The sequence below is a fragment of the Triturus cristatus genome, chromosome 4_1 (genome assembly GCF_964204655.1).
Source record: "Triturus cristatus chromosome 4_1, aTriCri1.1, whole genome shotgun sequence".
NCBI classification, from domain to species: Eukaryota; Metazoa; Chordata; class Amphibia; order Caudata; family Salamandridae; genus Triturus; species Triturus cristatus.
Window position 1 is genome coordinate 992765207 of NC_140585.1, and position 19589 is coordinate 992784795.

Sequence of the window (19589 nt, forward strand, 5' to 3'; positions counted from 1 at the left end):
TCTGCAGGTTTTGTGAAAAACCTTTAAGTAATTCAGTATTGTTGGACGTGAGTCTTGGAGAGAAAGATGGTTAACATTGATAAAAGTCTCTCTGCGCGACTTTCTTCTACTCCAGTGTTCCTCTGACACCTGTGAAACATGGCCTGTAGTTTTCAATCCGCCTCAGTTACTCCTGCAGATATTGTGACATTTTACATTAGTTTGAGTCGCTCCACTGCTCCCATTCCAAAAGATGACTATTTTGCTTCATATTTTTCATTGTAGCTAAAAACTGATATATTGTATAATATATTAACATTCATCCTGCCTTATTTGATGAGATATTTGATTGAGCAATCATTTTAAGATCAAATACTTAAACTACTGGTCATGACTCCCATTTTGTTTGCAAATTCGTGTATATTAATAGAGTAACTGGAAGTAAAATTGAAGGAGCCAAAGTCAGTTAACCTAACCTTCTGTTGCTAGACGACCACATAAGCGATTTTTGCTTTTGTATTAGTAACTGATACATATGTTCTGCCTTCTTTTGCTCATCTGTTTTATGCATCTTTGACTGAATATAGTTAGCCTTTTTTCAGCGGATATTATTCTTAAAATGAAACATTGAGTAAAAAGATAGTTTGAGAGAGTTAATTATTGCGAGAATGCATAGGGAGGGGAGGCAATGACTGCAGTAAAGGAAATATACACTAATGTAATCTATCCTGAAGAGGCAAAATGCAAAACTTCCTTTTCTGTGAGTGAGTAGCTGCAAACGCATGAGAGAGAACCAAGAAACTGGAAGAATTTGTTTGATATTATGTTGTGATTAATCATGTGGGAATGAAAGGAGTGAGAAGGCACGTGGGGTAGCTAGAAAAATGTAAATGTATATTTTTATAATAATTCTTATAAAATCGTCAAATTTGTGAAAATAAACAGAATTACAACAGTAGTCCTGTGATTTGCCATCCTTGGAATCTTGATTTGTACACAAATCTGAATTTACCACATAGCTGTATTGAGGCCATTAGTCTTTTTATTTACAGCACTGTAGCCAAGTGGTATATTTTAAGAAACAACAGTACTTTTAAAAATTTTGTATTACATATTCTATGGTACAAGTTAAAATTAGTGCAGTAAAAATCAGCTTAGTAATGAAGCTATCTTGTTTATAATCAGAATGATATAATGCGACTGGTAAGCCGTTGACTGCACTCCTAAAAATGTTGCAGACTTGAATAAAATGTTTATTTTCCTTTTTAGTGTGCATGTCTTGGTACTGTCCTCAAACACAGAAAGAAAACTCAGGCTATCCTGTCCCAAGATGCACTACTAAACAGAGCCCGTAGAAAATCTTCATGCAATCTGCAACTAGTTCTGTGCTAGTTAACCCCTTCGCTGCCAGGCCTTTTCCCCCTCCTGTGCCACGCCCTTTTTTGGCTATTTGGGGTAGTGCGCACTGAGGCCCCTGTAACTTTTTGACCACATAAGGTATCCACGCCAAATTTGCGTCCTTTTCTTCCAACATCATGGGGATTCTGAAGGTACTCAGGGTTTGTGGGTTCCCCTGGAGGGGTCACAGAAATGAGCCAAAATACAGCAAAATTTAGGTTTTTTTTGTGAAAATGGGAAAAACGGGCAGCAAATGAAAGCATCTGGGTTTTTCCCTGCAAATGTTATCAAAAAAGGGTTTGTGGGGGCTGAAATCACCATTTTCCCAGCTTTTAGGGGATACCAGACTTTTGTCAGAAACCCAAAATGTTTTACACAGTTTGGGCATTTTTCTGGGACATAGTCTATTTTTGCTATTTTTTGTGCTTTCAACCTCCTTCCAGTTAATGGTAGAAATGGGTACAAAAGCAATAATGGATCCTGGAAAGCTATACATTTTAGAGAAGTAGATACAATTCTGAATTCAGCAAGGGGTCATTTGTGTAGATCCATCAAGGTTTCTTTATAGAAACTAACAGTTAAATATAGGATAAATTGAAAATTTGTTGAAAAAAAGCGCCAACGTTTTCACCTGTAACTTCTTCTAATTTTTGCAGCTCTTAGAAAGCAATATACCATTACATCCGCTGGAAATTACTGGTTGTGGGGATATATAGGACTTGTAGGTTCACCAAGAACCCGACGAACCCAGAGCCAAAAACTGAGCAGCAACTTGCAATGGTTTTTCATTATGTACCGGGTATATAGTAATTATTCTGTAAAAATGTGTACATGTAAAAATTGGTATGAAAGACACCTATGTGTTTCTGAAATGGGAACAAAATATAGAGTTTAGAAACAGTAGATATTTGCACATTTCCGAAATTGGTATACTCATACTAGCATGAGAATTATCAGTCATTTGTTAGAATGACTTCTTTTTTACACAATGTCTTTCATTTGGAAGGCAGAAATGCATCGAAAGTCAATAGGTAATAACAGTTCCTTTACAAATCTGAATTACCCTAAGTCTCCCGATAAAAATGTACCTCACTTGTAGGGGTAGGCATAGTGCCCACGACAGGAAATGGCTCAAAACTCAACGTGAACACACCACATTTTCACAATGCAAAATTACCCTTTTTTAGCAAAGTGCCTAGCTGTAGTTTTTGAACCATAGCTCTGCCGGCACCTAGGGAAACCTATCAAACCTATACATTTTTGAAAACTAGACACCCAGGGGAATCCAGGATGGGGTGACTTGACTGCCTCCCACCAGGTTCTGTTACCCAGAATCCCTTGCAAACCTAAACAATTGCCCAAAAAACGCATTTTCCCCACACTTCTCTGGTGGAAAGTTCTGGAATCTGCGTGGATCCACAAATTTCCACCCACCCCGCGTTCCCCAAAGTCTTCCGAGAAAAATGGTACCTCACTTGTGTGGGTCGGCCTAGTGCCCGCGACAGGAAACGGCGCAAAACGCAACTTGGACACACCTCAATTTCGCTGTGAAAAATGACCCTTTTTTTGGCAAAGTGCCTAGCTGTAGTTTTTGAACCATAGCTCTGCCGGCACCTAGGGAAACCTACCAAACCCACACATTTCTGAAAACTAGACACCCGGGGGATTCCAGGGAGGTATGGCTTGCGTGGATCCCCCAACGTTTCCTTACCCAGAATGCCCTGCAAACCTCAAATTTAGCTGAAAAAATCACCTTTTTCACACATTTTTGTTTGGGAAAGTTGTGGCATCACCGGGCTGACACAAATTTCCTACCACCCAGCGTTCCCCCGGGTCTCCCGATTAAAAACGGTGCCTCACTCGTGTGGGAGGCCCAAGTACCCGCGACAGGCAAGGGCCCAAAACGTATTGAGGCGACATGAAAATTGCCTACCTCAAAACGACCTGGTTTTGCAAGGGGGGTCACCTGGGTTTTTGGCCCGGTGCTCGGCGGCCACCTAGGGGAACCTACCAAACCCACACATTTCTGAAAACTAGATACCCGGGGGATTCCAGGGAGGTATGGCTTGCGTGGATCCCCCAACGTTTCCTTACCCAGAATGCTCTGCAAACCTCAAATTTAGCTGAAAAATGCACCTTTTTCACACATTTTTGTGTGGGAAAGTTGTGGCATCACCGGGCTGACACAAATTTCCTACCACCCAGCGTTCCCCCGGGTCTCCCGATTAAAAACGGTGCCTCACTCGTGTGGGAGGCCCAAGTACCCGCGACAGCCAAGGGCCCAAAACGTATTGAGGCGACATGAAAATTGCCTACCTCAAAACGATCTGGTTTTGCAAGGGGGGTCACCTGGGTTTTTGGCCCGGTGCTCTGCGGCCACCTAGGGGAACCTACCAAACCCACACATTTCTGAAAACTAGATAACCGGGGGATTCCAGGGAGGTATGGCTTGCGTGGATCCCCCAACGTTTCCTTACCCAGAATGCTCTGCAAACCTCAAATTTAGCTGAAAAATTCACCTTTTTCACACATTTTTGTGTGGGAAAGTTGTGGCATCACCGGGATGACGCAAATTTCCTACCACCCAGCGTTCCCCCTGGTCTCCTGATAAAAACGGTGCCTCACTCGTGTGGGAGGCCTAAGGACCCGCCACGGGCAAGGGCCCAAAACGTAGTGAGGCGCACTACGTTTAGGACCCTTGCCTGTTGAGGCGCACTACGTTTTGGATCCTTGCCTGTCGCGGGTACTTGGGCCTCCCACACAAGTGAGGCACCGTTTTTATCGGTAGACCCGGGGTACGCTGGGTGGTAGGAAACTTGTGTCAGCCTGGTGATGCCACAACTTTCCCACACAAAAATGTGTGAAAAAGGTGATTTCTTCAGCTAAATTTGAGGTTTGCAGGGCATTCTGGGTAAGGAAACGTTGGGGGATCCACGCAAGCCATACTTCCCTGGAATCCCCCGGGTGTCTAGTTTTCAGAAATGTGTGGGTTTGGTAGGATCCCCTAGGTGGCCGCCGAGCACCGGGCCAAAAACCCAGGTGACCCCCCTTGCAAAACCAGGTTGTTTTGAGATAGGCAATTTTCATGTCGCCTCACTATGTTTTGGGCCCTTGCCTGTCGCGGGTACTTGGGCCTCCCACACGAGTGAGGCACCGTTTTTATCGGGAGACCCTGGGGAACGCTGGGTGGTAGGAAATTTGTGTTAGCCCGGTGATGCCACAACTTTCCCACACAAAAATGTGTGAAAAAGGTGATTTTTTTCAGTTAAATTTGAGGTTTGCAGGGCATTCTGGGTAAGGAAACTAATTTATACCAAACACGAGTCCTACCCAAAGAAGGGGCACACAAGGACTATTTAGAACACATTGCCATGACATGGCTTGTTGTGGAACATAGGGAGTTACATCCAGCTGAAGTTTGCACAGCCCTTGTTAGTATGCCATCAGTAAAAACACCAGGTGTAGATGGACTGACGGTAGCTTTCTACAAGGCATATCAGGACCTACTCATCCCGCACCTAGTTAAACTATATGAAGAGAAGACTGAGGCGGGCAGGAGGCCCCCTTCGATTCCAGAGGCATTAATTGTCACACTGCGGAAGCCTGGTAAACCTCTTGAGGAATGCTCCTTATATAGGCCTTTGTCTTTATTAAATGTTGATGCTAAAATATACTGCAAGATCTTAGCCAATAGATTAGCATGCTTGCTGCTGGGGGTGGTGCGCCCAGAGCAGGCACGCCCAGAGCAGGCAGGTTTGGTTCCTGAGCTGAACCTATCATACAATCTACGCACTTTATTCGGAGTCATGTGAAGGGTGGACCCAAAAGTGAAGGCAGCAGTAGTGTCCCTGGTCACTGCAAAGGCGTTTGATTCTGTGTAGTGGGCATTCATGCGAGCTGTATTATGGCGTATCGGGGTTGGGGAGGTCTTCCTAAAGTTAATCAAAACCTTATACACTGAGCCTGTGGCACAGATCAGAGTCGGCAATGCTGTCACATCCCAAATAGCAATCACAAGGCGACCCAGACAGGGCTGCCCATTGTCGCCCCTACTGTACGTGCTGGTGGCTGTTCCATTACCATGCGCTTTTCAAGAGTACCATGGGGACGGGGGACTACGTTTTCCTGGCTATAACCTCATAGTGTTAACATATGCAGACAATATGCTGCTATATGTCCGAGATCTGGAGACAAATCTTTCACCTATATTAGGCGAAGTGGAACACTTTGGAAAGTTCACCGGTTTTCAGGTTGTGATGAATCCATAACTTTCCCGCTCACCACTGAAATGACACCTATGGCATTGGAATATCCCCTGCGTTGGACGACAAATTCTGTCAGATACTTGGGGATACAAATACATCTCGATCCAGTGCAAGTTGTCAGGGATAACTACGGTAGAGCAATCCACAAATTAGGAGAAGAAATTGAGCGATGGATTAAACTCCCCCTGTCCCTTATGGGGAGGATAACGCTTATAAAGCTGATAGTCCTCCCCAGATTCCTGTTTCTGTTTCGCCATATCCCTAAACTTTTACCACAGTCATTCTTTACAGAGCTGCGGTCTAGGCTCCTGTGCTTGGTGTGGGCTGGAAAGCAGCAAGAGTTTATTGGCGGACCCTTACACTACCATATGACTTGGGAGGATTAAACACTCCAGATCTAGAATTAGGGGGTGGTGCAGTGTTCCGCAGCATACCGCTGGTTACACAACCTGCATGATTTACCGCACCTATACATTGAAAGGGAAGCTGCTCAACCTCCCACAGAGTCTTTGACTCCCTCAACTCAGTGACACACGCTTGGTTAAAATTTTTGGCACAGCAAGCCAGCGCAATACTATATTTCCCTTATGCCCAAATTGAATGATGCTATTAGCTCCCATTGAGTCGAAAAAGGGGTCGTGACAGCACTAGGAGAGCTGGGAGTGGCCACACTGGGAGAGTTATTTCAAAATTGGGGAGGCTAAGGGGTGGGACAAGTTCCAAGACAGAGAGCAAGCCAGGGAGCCTCTCATTCACTTTCAATATATCAGAACAAGACATGCTCTGAGAGAACTTCTGGGAGAGGATGTGTCGGAACCTCCTCCCCTACCCGCACTAACACTGATCCAATCAACCAGCCCCACAGGGCTGATCTCGAATATATACAAACTGACACAGGAGGCCAATAGGCCGAATGTAGCGCATGCTAGGCTGGAATGGCAGAGAGGTCTAGGAAAAGTCATCACGGACAAGGACTGGCAATAATATTGTTCAATAACCAAATCATTATCACTCAATGGGCGACACAGACTCGTACACTTCAAATATGTGAATTGGGTGTATTCTACTCCAGAAAGGCTACACAGGTATGGGTTGCGGGATACCGCTGAGTGCCCCAGATGTCTTATAGATGTAGCTGACTTACTACACATAGCATGGTCGTGCAGAGGGGTGGCCGGATTCTGGAGTGCAGTGTTTAGCTAAATGAGCAAGATTACTAGTACCACGCTGACAGCTGACCCCATACTGGCACTATTGGGATTTGATAAGGCCATAGACAAAGAAATCAGACCCCTAGTGGCCATTGGGTTACTACTGGCCAGGCTCCGGGTTGCAATGGGCTAGAGGCCCGGTTCCTGCTCTGACTGACAGGCATTCAAACGTGGTCTACTGGTACACTCAGTCGGACAGGTACAGCGAATTTCTCCTTCCCCAGAGTCACCCCAGAAACCGCTGGGGCCAGTACCAAGCTTATCTCCTGGGCATGGAGACGGGGGAGACTTAAGGAGAAGGAACCTAAATGTTACATTGTATTGGTGAATAAACGCATGCTGATATGTTCTCGTGCATCTTGCTGACGTGAGACATGGCTGACCGAATACATTGGAGATAGGATACACAATGGTTAGCCCTGCACATTGTAAGAGCAATGGGAATAGAAGAATTTAATGAGATGTTAACTAATGCTAAGTAAATGTACAAAAGAGGCATAACTGTCTATGTAAAATGCATACAATAACATCATTTATTGTGGATTCAAAGTGTAACTTATAAACCAGTAATTCGCTCAAGTCTGGGAGTTCTGGAGCGATCTTATTAACCAGGCCGTGGGCTATTTTTACCGACCTCATAAAAATGAATGGCTTTGTTCTAGCTGGCGATTTGATATTGTCCCACCATTTGCCCTAGGGCACTCAATCAAACTGGGGAAAGGGGGAGAAAGGGTAGGTAGCTATGGTGTAGATGCCTTTACACTGGGCTAAATGCCATGCGAAGTTGACACAGTCTGGTCTAAATCAGGTATGTAATTTGGGTCTTACTCTTGATCACAAGTACAACTAACATGCAGTTTATTAGTAAAGACCGCACTTTAGAGGTGTTAGTCTAGAAAGACTCACTACGCCTCCCATGAAAGGGAAGGATTCAGGGAGCTATGAGGACACTGAAAGGGATGCAGAGCCAGCGAACCAATACAGCCCTACTGGGTTAATAAACCAGGTTGATTTACAAGGCCATCCTCAATAATTATTTGGGATTCCTTTGAAACCTAAGGACAAGGATACCGAGACCCGTCCTCACTGTACATACACTGACTCTTCTACTGAAGAAGAAACACAATGACACACAGGGTGACCTCTATTGTTCTTAACCGCTCTCAGATGTTGAGTAGCAAAAAATATATGAGGGCATGGAGATTTAAGTAATTTACAGCAGAGCGATAGTCTTTGAGCTCAAACCCCTGAGGCACCTTCCTCCACTTCAGGCTACGGCATCTGGAGACCTGACTGGACAGGCTCCAGACCTGCTCAGTTGACGAGTGGCCGTGGCTGACCCTCTACCTGTTTGGCATTATCTGACTGAAAAAACAGGACACAGCCAATTACTCTCTGCCTAACCCAATTTGTGTTTATCCACCTAACAGCGGGCACCACCAGACCACAGCGTTGACAGCCGGTGGAGATCTGTGCCTTAAAATGGCACTATTGCATAGTCACTCTAAAAACACAGAGGCTCTATCTAACCATGAATTATAGTTTCTCATGTCAATGTCACAAAGCAATGTTGGTTTGGGCTGTGCATTCAGTCAGTGGTGTAGTTGGCATTGTTTGTTTCGACAGCAGGGCACGTGGTACACCTACTGTAGGGGGAAGTGGATGAACCAGATTTTTGTTTAACTAAATTAACAGCGCAAAGTATTTGATTAAAACAAAATTCCCATTTCCTCCTCACGTCATTAACGGGGGAGGGCATAGGGAGGAGGAGGCAGCTGCAGCCCCTGAGAGGGAGCAACCAGCAGCTGCGAGAGGCGGGAGGTGTTGTTGAGGGAGGCACAGGAAATTAAGTGAACTAGGGGCAGCAGCAAGGACAGAGGGAAAGACAAAGTCGTGCACTGAAGGAAAACCCATGGCCTGTAGTGAAAGGATTCATGTAGCAGGACCAGTCTCCAGGGCGGAACAAAAGGAGGGACTCCTAAGTGTATTCACCAATGAAAAGCCAGCAGTTCTAAAGGACAGTAGGAAAAGCCAATGAAAAAATGGGCATTTATTTGAAGCCAATATATAGATCCTACATGTCTCTTCAAGACAGCGCATGCGCTGCCTAGGCAAGACCTAAAAACCCACCCACACAATGATCTGACAGACCAGTCCATTGGGCAATGCCTGATTGACCAATTTAACAGATCAACCCTGGAATAGTCTATATCATTGTCCTGTCATCATTTTCCAATAAAATCATTTTTGGGTAAGACACCCAGATTTGCATCCAACAGAACTAATAAAAAAAGACATACAAACCACTTTTTTTTCCCCAACCTTGGAAGACATTTTACTTCTGCCCTTGTCTGGAGGAAATTTCCAAAAGTTCTCTGTATGGGAAAATATTAGAGATGAGCTGATGAACTCATATAACATGCAATTTAGTAGGGTTGCATACATTCAGAAGAGCATTCCAACCATGTGGAACCTTCAGCCCTAGTATGTAGATCTGCGGAAAGGTGGCAAAATAAGGGAATTGCAAGTATTCAAACCCTACTATGGTATGAGCTCTGGCATAATCAGAGAGGCTGTAATCAGAGCTCTTATATAATGAGATTGCTGCTATAATTTGTCACTGCACTACAATGTATTAAAGGGACAAGTGGATCTTGTTACAGGACAATTCGTTTTATGAACCAACCTGTCCCATGAACAAATATATACTTTGTTAAATTCCACATCCCTGATTTAATATTGAAAAGGTTTACATTCTGAAATTGTGAGACTGTGAATTAAATATTACTGAGGTCTGTCGAAGGCTTGTGGTCTTCAACGCATATCAGTCACTCCTGGTATACTCATTATGTTAGACATGTACGCCCTATTTCTCTCCACATCTTATGCATCTCCATATCTTGCACCTCATCTCTTTCCTCTTCAGGACCCTCTTTTCACTGTCTCTTGAATATACTTCCTCACATCTCCAATTCACCGTTCCCTAAACACATAATGCACCTACTCGCCTGTAAGCCCTTTCTTTACATTCACTTTGTCAATATTTTGGCAATTGCATAACTTCTTCACACACAATTGCACAGAATCATAATTGTTAGCGCAGTACGTCACCATGCTCCATCCATGCACTGTACAGAGAGGTCAAGGATTGGATTACCATGTATTCTGAACACCTTTTTGACCGTTGGACAGACACTGTGAAATGCTTGCACTGCCTCAGCTCCAGAACTCTAAATTATGGCCAGTATTAAAAGGATTTATACAAGAGTAAAGTGCTACACATACAAACAATACTGAAACACAACATCCTGGAAATTGTTGACCCTCTTCGGAAACACAATATTAAGTCACTTGTGAAATATAAGTGGAAACTAAATTGCTAACATGGATTACCTTAACATACATTTTACATTCACATCATAGGCACTGTAGCACACCAAAACAAAGTCACTATCGCAGTTCTCTCAATACGTTGATCCTGATCAATATAACGACATTTCATTCAATATAATTGTGTCCATTCAACTGTGCCAAATAACACAGAAAGCTTCAAACAATGGTCCAATTCCACGTCGAGATGTCAATAGTTAAACTTTATTCCAAATTCACATAGCAGCCAACGCACGTTTCGCCCGACAGGGCTTCCTCAAGGCTCCAAGATACATTTTTCTTTCATGTGATCAGTAAAGCTCTTGCAAACATTGTCAGTCTTCGTTGTAATCCTATCTCAGGGATTCATATGTAAACTGTGAAGTGCGTAATAACAGATCCAGCCACCATCAATCTAGGCATGTAAATTCCGAATTGTTTAAAATATAGCGATCATCAATCCTGGGACCATATTACGTCCTCACTGCTGTCCTGCGTCCCGACAGCTTGTCATCATATTCTTAAGCCTTGTTGTGGTGTGCTACAGTGCCTATGATGTGGATTTAACTACATTGTAGTCTCAAAAAGTGTAATACTTCAGGTGGATAAATATTTAGCATTGTATTAGCACCCAATATTGAATGGTTAGAAAGTGACATATTAGAATCTCTATGACATATGTACATGTGATGATGTGCAGATCAATATAGCATATCCACCCATTCGCTCTTTGTAAATATACATTTTCCATTAATTGTTCATACACCAGATCAGTGTTTTTGTCATTAAAATTTAGGATATGAAAATAGGGCCCGAGAGGTTCCTGTTACAATGTCGTTTTTAATTACTACAAGATCTGACACCCGATTGGACCATGGCCACTTAAACCCAGATAACACTGTGTGACCACGCCCCCCTATCTCCCCCCCCCCCCCCCTTCCTTTTCTCTTCTGGTCTTTCACCTTTTGGACTGAAGGGGGTAGTGGGAGTAAGACACGTGAGGAAAAGACTAGAAGAGAGAGGTATGGTCTTCTATTTTTATAATGGGGAATTAAAGTGACATGGGTGTAGCAGTCTTCTTATTAAATATCAAAAATAATAAGGTTGAACAAAACAGGGTCAATGTCCGGTTGCTTCTTGGCCATTCTTCTTCTTTTTTGTACTTCTTTTCCATGGTTGTTCCCCTTGAGATTTAGTTGTCTCTCCCAACCTTAAGAGATGTTGAGGATGTCAGCCTCATCGAAAAAATAAAAAGATAGAAAAGAACCCGCTGTAATTACATTGCGGTATATCAGGGGACAGCTTTGTGCTACCGTCACCACACCCATGATATCACCTCTCCTTTAGTGTGACAAACATATTCATTAAAGAAACTTGCCTCTGGCCATGACGCCCCTGGGATGTGGTAGAGGGTGCACCAGTGGGCTCCTCTTCTGGACTACCAGCGGTGACAGTGAGTCTCTCACTAAGCTGGCGTGGCGTCGGATTGCCGGCTCTGGTACTGTCTACCTCATGGTTTCGGCTCTGGTCTCCCTCTGTCCTTCGGGCAGCTTTGTCACTTCCCTGCAACTCACGCAGCATCCCGTCTCTCTCTTCTGCTCTCTCCGGTCCCTCCCGCATCTCCTTCTTCCGGAAATTGTCCACGCCTTCTGTCCAGCGTACCACATAAGCTGGTACGTTAACCTCTCGTTTGTTCAACTCGTCACTGGCTGCCATGTTGCATTCCACAAAAGCGGTTGGTGCGGTATTACACTGCTTCCCCTCCAAGTATGACCATTCAGGCCATACTGACACCGGACACCTGGAGAGGAGGTCTACATTCCCTTGGAGTTTTCCAGGAACATGATGGGTCTGGAAGGAAAGAGGTTGTAGAGCTAGGAACCAACGTAGTTCTCTGGAGTTGGAGTTTTCATTGGTAGTTAACCAAGTGAGAGGAGCATGATCGGTTAACAAAATAAGGGTTCGTCCCAGTAAATAATATTGGAGGGCTTCAACAGCCCATTTAATAGCTAGACACTCTTTTTCTATTGTGGTGTAATGGTGTTCCGTAGGAAAGAGTTTTCGGCTAATGCAAAGAAGAGGTCGCAAGTGCCCTTCACAATCGGGTTGGGACAACACAGCTCCTCGTCTGTATTCGGAGGCATCTGTTTGGAGGACAAAGTTTTTTTTTTTTAAGTCTGTACAGTCGAGTACAGGATTATGATATAGAGCATCTTTTAGTTTATTTAAACTGTTGTTTTGAGTCTCAGACCATTTTATCTTGGTGTTAGCGTGACGGTTGGTCAGCAAATCGGTGGGGGTACATGCCAGCGGAAAAAATCAGCAGTAATACCCTACCAGACCTAGGAACAATTGTACTTCTTTCTTTGAGGAGGGCTGGGGAATGTTACGTATAGCCTCCACTTTGTTCGCCTGATGTTGGATGTGTCCTTGTGTGATCTAGTACCCTAAATAATTTGTGGTCTGTAGCAAGAAGGGTTTTTTTTTGGATTAAGGGTTAGGCCTGCTTGTGTGAGAGTGGATAAGATCTGCTCCAGGTGGACCAAATGGGTATTCCAGTCCGGGCTGAACACTACAATATCGTCTAAGTAGGACGCTGCATACTGTTGGTGTGCTCTTAGTATAATGTCTATTAGTCTTTGGAAGGTGGCTGGGGCACAATCAAGTCAGAATGGAAATACTTTAAAATGATACAGTCCTGACGGTGTGAAGAAGGCCTTTTCTCTTGGGTGGCTTGAGTAAGGGGAATCTGCTAATACCCCTTGGTAAGGTCTATGGTAGACATAAATTTGGCCCTCCCCACTCTTTCTATCTAGGCATAGGGTAGGAATCAAATTAAGATATAGCATTTATTTGTCTAAAGTCGATACAAAACGAAGGCTGCCGTCAGGTTTGGGTATAAGGAGTACAGGGGATGATCAGGCGCTTTGTGAAGGCTCGATTATGTCTGCCTTCAGCATATCATTGACCTCCATTTCTATGGTTTGCCTTCTAGCTGCGGGAACACAATAGGGTTTAGCCTTACGAGTTTCCCCATTTCCGTAGTTATATTGTGTTCTATAAGGGTGGTTCGTCCTGGAGTTCTAGGGACCTCTCTAGAGTACTTCTCTAGTAAGGTCTTTATTTGTTGTTTTTGAGTCTGGGTCAACATCTTGCTGATGTTGACTTCCTCTGGGGAAGTATCCTCAAAAATCTTAGGCGGAATGTCGGGGTTCTGGGTGAGGGTTATATTTCCTATCATCAAGTTCTTCTCAATCAGAGGTTCCTCACGTTTTTTTAATGGGTTTACGTGGTAAATCTCACCCCTCTGGTTTATATTGGGTACTACTATTTTACAAGTGACAGGAGTGACTTTGGCCAGGACAGGATCGGGTCCCTGCCAAGTAGCTAGGAGTTTTATTTCAGTGCTGGGCAGAATAATGAGAAACATATCGCCTATGGCAAACTCCCTCAATGTTGTCCCTTTGTCATATTCTCTTTTCTATGGCCTTCTCCATGTTCCGATGTACGGTTTCCCACAAGGAGGATAATGTTTCCTTGAATGATTCACTATAGGTCAACTGCGGTTTTCCCTCATCATCTTCCTCCACCCACTGTTCAAATGCCATGTCCAGTAATGACCGAGGTTTCTGTCCGAACACTAGTTTGAAAGGAGAGAAGCCAGTGGACTTTTGCTCCAGTGACCGGATAGCGAATAATACCAAGGGGAGATTTTTATCCCAGTCTTTTCTCGTATCACTTACTAGTTTTCTTAGTATGGTTTTGATTGTTCTGTTGTACCTTTGCACTAGTCCATCAGTCTGAGGATGAGACACAGCTGTGCGTATCTGTCGTACCCCTAGAAGGATGCATACTTGCTTCATCAGTTGAGAAACAAAAGGGGTTCCCCGGTCTGTCAAGATCTCACACTGGAAGCCTACTCTGGAAAAGAAAATTATCAAGGCTTGGGCAACGGATGAAGAGGTCATGCTTGGCAGAGGGATGGCCTCAGGATAACGGGTTGCATAGTCCATGATAACCAATATATATTGATCCCCCTAGCCGAAGGTGTTGGGTAGCCCACTAAATCCACCCCCACCCTCTGAAACGGAATCTCGATAATAGGGAGGGGTCTTAATGGGGCTTTTTCACGTGTGGAGGATTAATTAGTTGACATCTGGTGCACTAGGAGCAGAACCTAGTCACTTCATGATATACACCAGGCCAGTAGAAACGTCCTAGGATGTATTTTAGGGTATATTCCTGTCCTTAGTGGGCCCCATCTGCCATACTATGGGTGAGACACATAACCTGTTCTCTAAAGGCTAGTGGTACTAGGAGTTGTTCAAAGGTCTGGTTGTTACTGCGGTAGACCCTATATAGTAAGCCTCGGTTCACCCAAAAATAGGGGCCTACGTGATCAGTTATCTTCCTCTGCTCAATCCTAGGCATACTTCAAGGTGGTCATCTCTTTGAGCTGTTCCGAATATTCAGGAAGGAGTTGTATCAGCACTTGATGATGAGAGAACAGAAGCAACAGGGGGTAGGAACGACTTTTGATGATTCAATTGCCGGGAGAACTGGGCCCCTCCCAGCCACTCCACCAATTGGGTGTCTCTGGTCATATTTGTGAGGTAATCACTGAAATGGGGTAGTTTAGTCCCTAATATAAGTTTTTCTTGAAAACGGGGTACGACCCCTACTTTATGTAGCTGGGGTTCCCCGTCTATAGTCAGGAGTACTTCTGCAACGGGGTATGTCTTTACCTCACCGTGTACACAGGACACCGATACGGTTTTGTTGTCCTTTTTTTTTGGGCTCCAGTTACTAACTCCTTGGAAACAACTGGGTGGCGGCATCCGGTGTCTAGTAAAGTGTCAATTGGTCTGCCATTAAAGTAGACAGACCTCATATAGCGATCTTTCTTTCCCCCTATTACCAAAACTTTCCCCTTTGCATAGCCCTTTTCCATTGGCTCGGCCACCTCTGCCTTGTGGGGACAATTCCTTGAAATAAGGCCCCATTTGCCATAGCGAATGCACTGGGGTCCCATGTGTTGGCCTGGGCTTTCAGATTCGGGTTTTCCTGTAGTTTTCATGTTGCCAGGGTTTCCTAGCTCTCTGCCACTTTTTAGTGTACGTGGAACTGTTTCGGACGTTGTTAAGGGCATTTTCCGGGACGTCGGAACACAGGGGTGCGATGGTAGGCGCAAGCCAACTCTATGGCTGATTGTGCCGTAAGATGGCAACATTATTAGATATTGGTCTAAAAAAACATTTTTTGTAATTTCCTCCACAGATGATGTGGTGGGCTGTAGCCGGCGGTTCCCCATGTCTTTTATTCTGTAATAGAGGGCCCTGGGGTTATTACCTGGGACACACTTCTCCTTACGAAACCTGTTGCGGTAATGTTATTCATCGCAGCCCAGTCATTCCAAGATAACCTTCTTTATCTCATGGTAGTTAGTTGTACCCGCCAGGTTGGCTGCCTGGTGGCCGCCTGCAACTCCCCAGGCAAGAGGGGGGCTATTGATTGGCCCCAGCGTTAGTGGCCAGGCCGCGCTTGGAGCCAACCTCTCTAAGTTCACAAAGAAGTAGTCTGGGTAATCCCCTTCTTGGAATTTTTGCAGGACCGAACTAGGTACGTTTGGGTGAATTCGGGGGCTAGAGATGGCATCCGTAAGGCAAAGGATAGCGGTATCTTGTACCTGCTGATTGGTGGTAAGCAAAGAAGCCTGCTCTTTAAGGGCCATTTGGAAAGCCACTCTCTTCTTGTGCGGTTTTTGCCTGTTGCTCGAAGACAAGCTGTAGACGATACTGTCCTTTAGCCTGCTGCCAGTTGCAGAATTTGTAGAAGGGGTCTGGAGAAAAGACCTCAATTTAAGAGGATCATCAAAAGAGCGTGTGGAACCATCGTGAGTAATTTTACATAAACAAGGATGAAGGATACCAAATTGAATATTCAATTGTCTCATTTGAGGTCGAAGAGCCAAAACTTCTTTCCTTCGTGCATTAGTGGCGTTAGAGAGATCTTGTGATAAGAAGATGTTGTGACCAGACCGTTTGAGGTGATGTTTTGCTCTGGCAGCAGTAAGGACTCGCATTAAATCAGTAAATTCCAGAAACAACATAATGATTCCTCTAGGTTTGGAAGCATGAGGTTGAAGACGACCAAGTCGATGTGCTCGTTGAATATTTAATGAAGGTTCCGGGGGAAGGTCTAAAAGTTCTGACAAGAATTTCTTTAGGAAGAGAAGCAAATCCGGACCTTCAAAATATTCTGGCAGGCCGTAAAGACGTAGGTTGTTGCGTCTATTACGATTTTCAAAGGTCCTCAGTGTGGAGCTTGAGACGATGAATTTCCTGTTCCAAAAACTGAATTTTAGTAGCGACATCATGAAGATCACTGATGTGTTGTTCCATATCTAACACCTTGGCTTCCATAGTAATCCATCTATCTTCTATTTGCTGAAGTTTCTCGTTAGTCGTGGACATAAAAGACTTAAGTCCCCTCACCTCATCCAGAATGATGTCAAGAACAGGGTTTTGAGAGGATAAAATGGGTGAGGGGGGGTCATTTTTGGCTCTCTTGGGTTTGGTACCTGAAGACGAGACTTTAACCGAAATTGGAGCTTCATTAGCCATCTTGAAATGATGTGGCGGGCAAGAGGTGATTTTTAATAGAGATTTCAGTCTGCCCATATGCTTAGTGAAGACACATCATTAATTAGTGAGGCACACACAAAAAAAAACCATGTTCAGGGAGGCAAAAAGTGCAACACCCTCCGTCAGCACTCAAGTATTAGTTAACATGAAACCAAGAGAAAAACGACGTAGCATTATGTGAGGTCAAATGCCCAGTTAACAAGAGGCTAGGAGGTATTGCAACACTGTAGTAAAAAAGATAAAGACAGTCACTTGCAAAACAAAAAGGTCAGAAGCTCAAAAAATGCAGAAAGCAACATCATTCTGAGGAATATCCATGCATTTTAAATAAAGAAAGAGATATGCATGTTTATTTTAACTTGAGGAGAAACAAATGCATAACATCACAAGCAGGTGCAGGATAGAAAGAAGGCAAAATATAGTGAGCCTTAACAAAGCTTTTTTTTTTTTTTTTTTTTTAAATGAGAAAGTCTTATGCAGTATTCCAGGAAGAGGAAATGAAGAAGCAACGGTGCCACGCGTTCAATGATAGAAACGCTGGTTTACCTTGAGGAGATGTGAAGCGAGCGGCCGATGTAAAATGGCCGCAGCCGCTCACATTTCTCTGAGGGGAAAACACCGCCGCTGCCGCTGGTTCGGAGAATGCAGGAAATGCAGTCAGAGCGGTCTCAATCACCGCTCCGACCCTTCATCTGTTGGTGTTCTGCATTGAATACCTCGCGGGAGGCAGAAAGCAGGCTGAAATCCACAAACAGGCTCCGCGTTAGAGCGGACCTCAGAGATGAGCCGCCATCATCTTCGCGGCGCGAGACCACGCCCCCGGGTTGTGTCATTATAAGCTAGACACAGTATCCCACATCTGACACCACTGTGGCCCCCCCAGTTTTCCCACCTTTGTCTTCTTGTCTTTCACCTTTTGGACTGAAGGGGGTAGTGGGAGTAAGACATGTGAGGAAGAGACTAGAAGAGAGGTATGGTCTTCTGTTATTATTATGGGGAATTAATGTGACACGGGGGACCAGTCTTCTTATCAAAAGTAATAAGGTTGAACAAAACAGGGGCAGTCTCCTTCTTCTGCAGTGTCCTGTTGCTTCTTGGCCGTTCTTCTTTTTTGTACTTCATTTCCAAGGTTGTTCCCCTTTAGATTTAGTTGTCTATCCCAACCATAGTAGAGGTTTAGGATGCCTGCTTTGGAAAGTAAAAATAAAAAGAAAACACTGCAATTGCACTGCAGTCTCCCTCCATCCTTCAGGCAGCTTCCTCACTTCTCTGCAACTCACGTGTCGTCCGTTTGTTCGACTCGTTACTGGCCGCCATGTTGCATTCCTGAGAAGCGGTCAGTACGGTATTACACACTGGTAATAACTTTGCAAACAATAGCGAGGGCATGGCTATAGAGTCCCACCTCTAGGTTTTGTGACTGGCTTAAAGATATTATATACACCAGTGATAAGGCAGAGATCTATGCGTGTCTCCAACCATCAAGGGCCATTATTTTTGACAAAATGTTTGCAGCAAGATTTAGGAGACACACTAAGCATTGTGTTGTATCCTGTAGTGTATCTTCTCCTGGCTTCTGCAACACTGCCACTAATGCTCCTGTCAGTGATAAAGTAATCTTGTTGAAGTTGAACGTATAAAATCTTAGTTCACATTTTTTTGTGGTTATGATTGGAAATATCAAACCCCCTGAAATTGGCTTGTCCTTTTACCAATGCAATCCACTGGCATTTTTTATATCCCTTGTATATCTTGTTTCTGGTTAAATGTCAGTGAAGACTTGAAAAGTTTCACTGTTGTTTAAATAGCTGGTATTTCTACACTTTAGAGACTCTGAACAATACATGTATTAGGTCTGCATTTCATATTGGTATGTTCCTGAATGGAAGTGGTGTGTTTACTGTAACGTTTAGGAGTAAATAGATTTGTTTTTGATAAATCAAGCATGTGATTGACTCTTGCTTGTTTTTAAAGAAACTCATCACATTTGTTTTCTATTTGTCATGTTTTGTTTTTTCAAACAGAGTGCACAACTTTCCACCGGTGGCCGTGATACCCGCTTTTTGCGTGATGAGATCCGTCAGCTTGAGAAACAGTTGGAACACAAAGACCGGGAGCTTGCGGAAATGGAAAAAGAGCTTGATAAAGAGAAAAAGAATAATGAACAAGTGAGTGACATATTTACCCACTGCTGGATCTGCAAAAATATAAATTTACTAGTAGGTTTCTGGTAGAAAAAGACTCTAGTTTTGAACTGAAATTTGAAATCCATTACAAGCAATTTGCTGTAATGTAAATGGAAAGTTAAATGTTGTGCATATCAAATATGTTCAACTTACGTTTGAAAAACCATGAATTTCAAAACAAAATTCATGTTCTTTTGTATATTGTGTGTGAAACACTTTGTTCTTTAAATATAGAGAGGAAACTATTAAATGTGTAATAGAAATAATAGAGTGCTAATATCTACTCCTGGTAAGGACATCAACTGTGAGTTTCCAGATACAATTAAAACTAAGGGCCTGATTACGAGCTCAGCGGTCTATCGGAACGCCGAACCCGTGGTGGAGTTCAGAGACCGCTGCACCAGCGACCCGACCGCCGTATTAAGAGTACGGCGGTCATAGCTTTTTGGGACTGCCGCAGCCACCAGGGATCAGTGATCCCTGTCAGTGGTGCTGCGATCTGGTGATCAGTATGCATGGCCGGTGCCACTGTTGCAC

The 19589-nt window shown here is 44.0% G+C and overlaps 1 protein-coding gene across 4 annotated transcripts in view; it reads left to right on the top strand.

Annotated features, from left to right (window-relative positions):
• Positions 1-19589, top strand: part of CEP290 (centrosomal protein 290) — a 1516454-nt gene that overhangs the window by 88612 nt on the left and 1408253 nt on the right. For all 4 annotated transcript variants that reach the window (XM_085653911.1, XM_085653913.1, XM_085653912.1 and 1 more), the window contains exon 6: positions 18891-19034. In XM_085653911.1, the coding sequence (XP_085510037.1) occupies positions 18891-19034 (144 nt within the window). The remainder of the gene's footprint in view (positions 1-18890; positions 19035-19589) is intronic.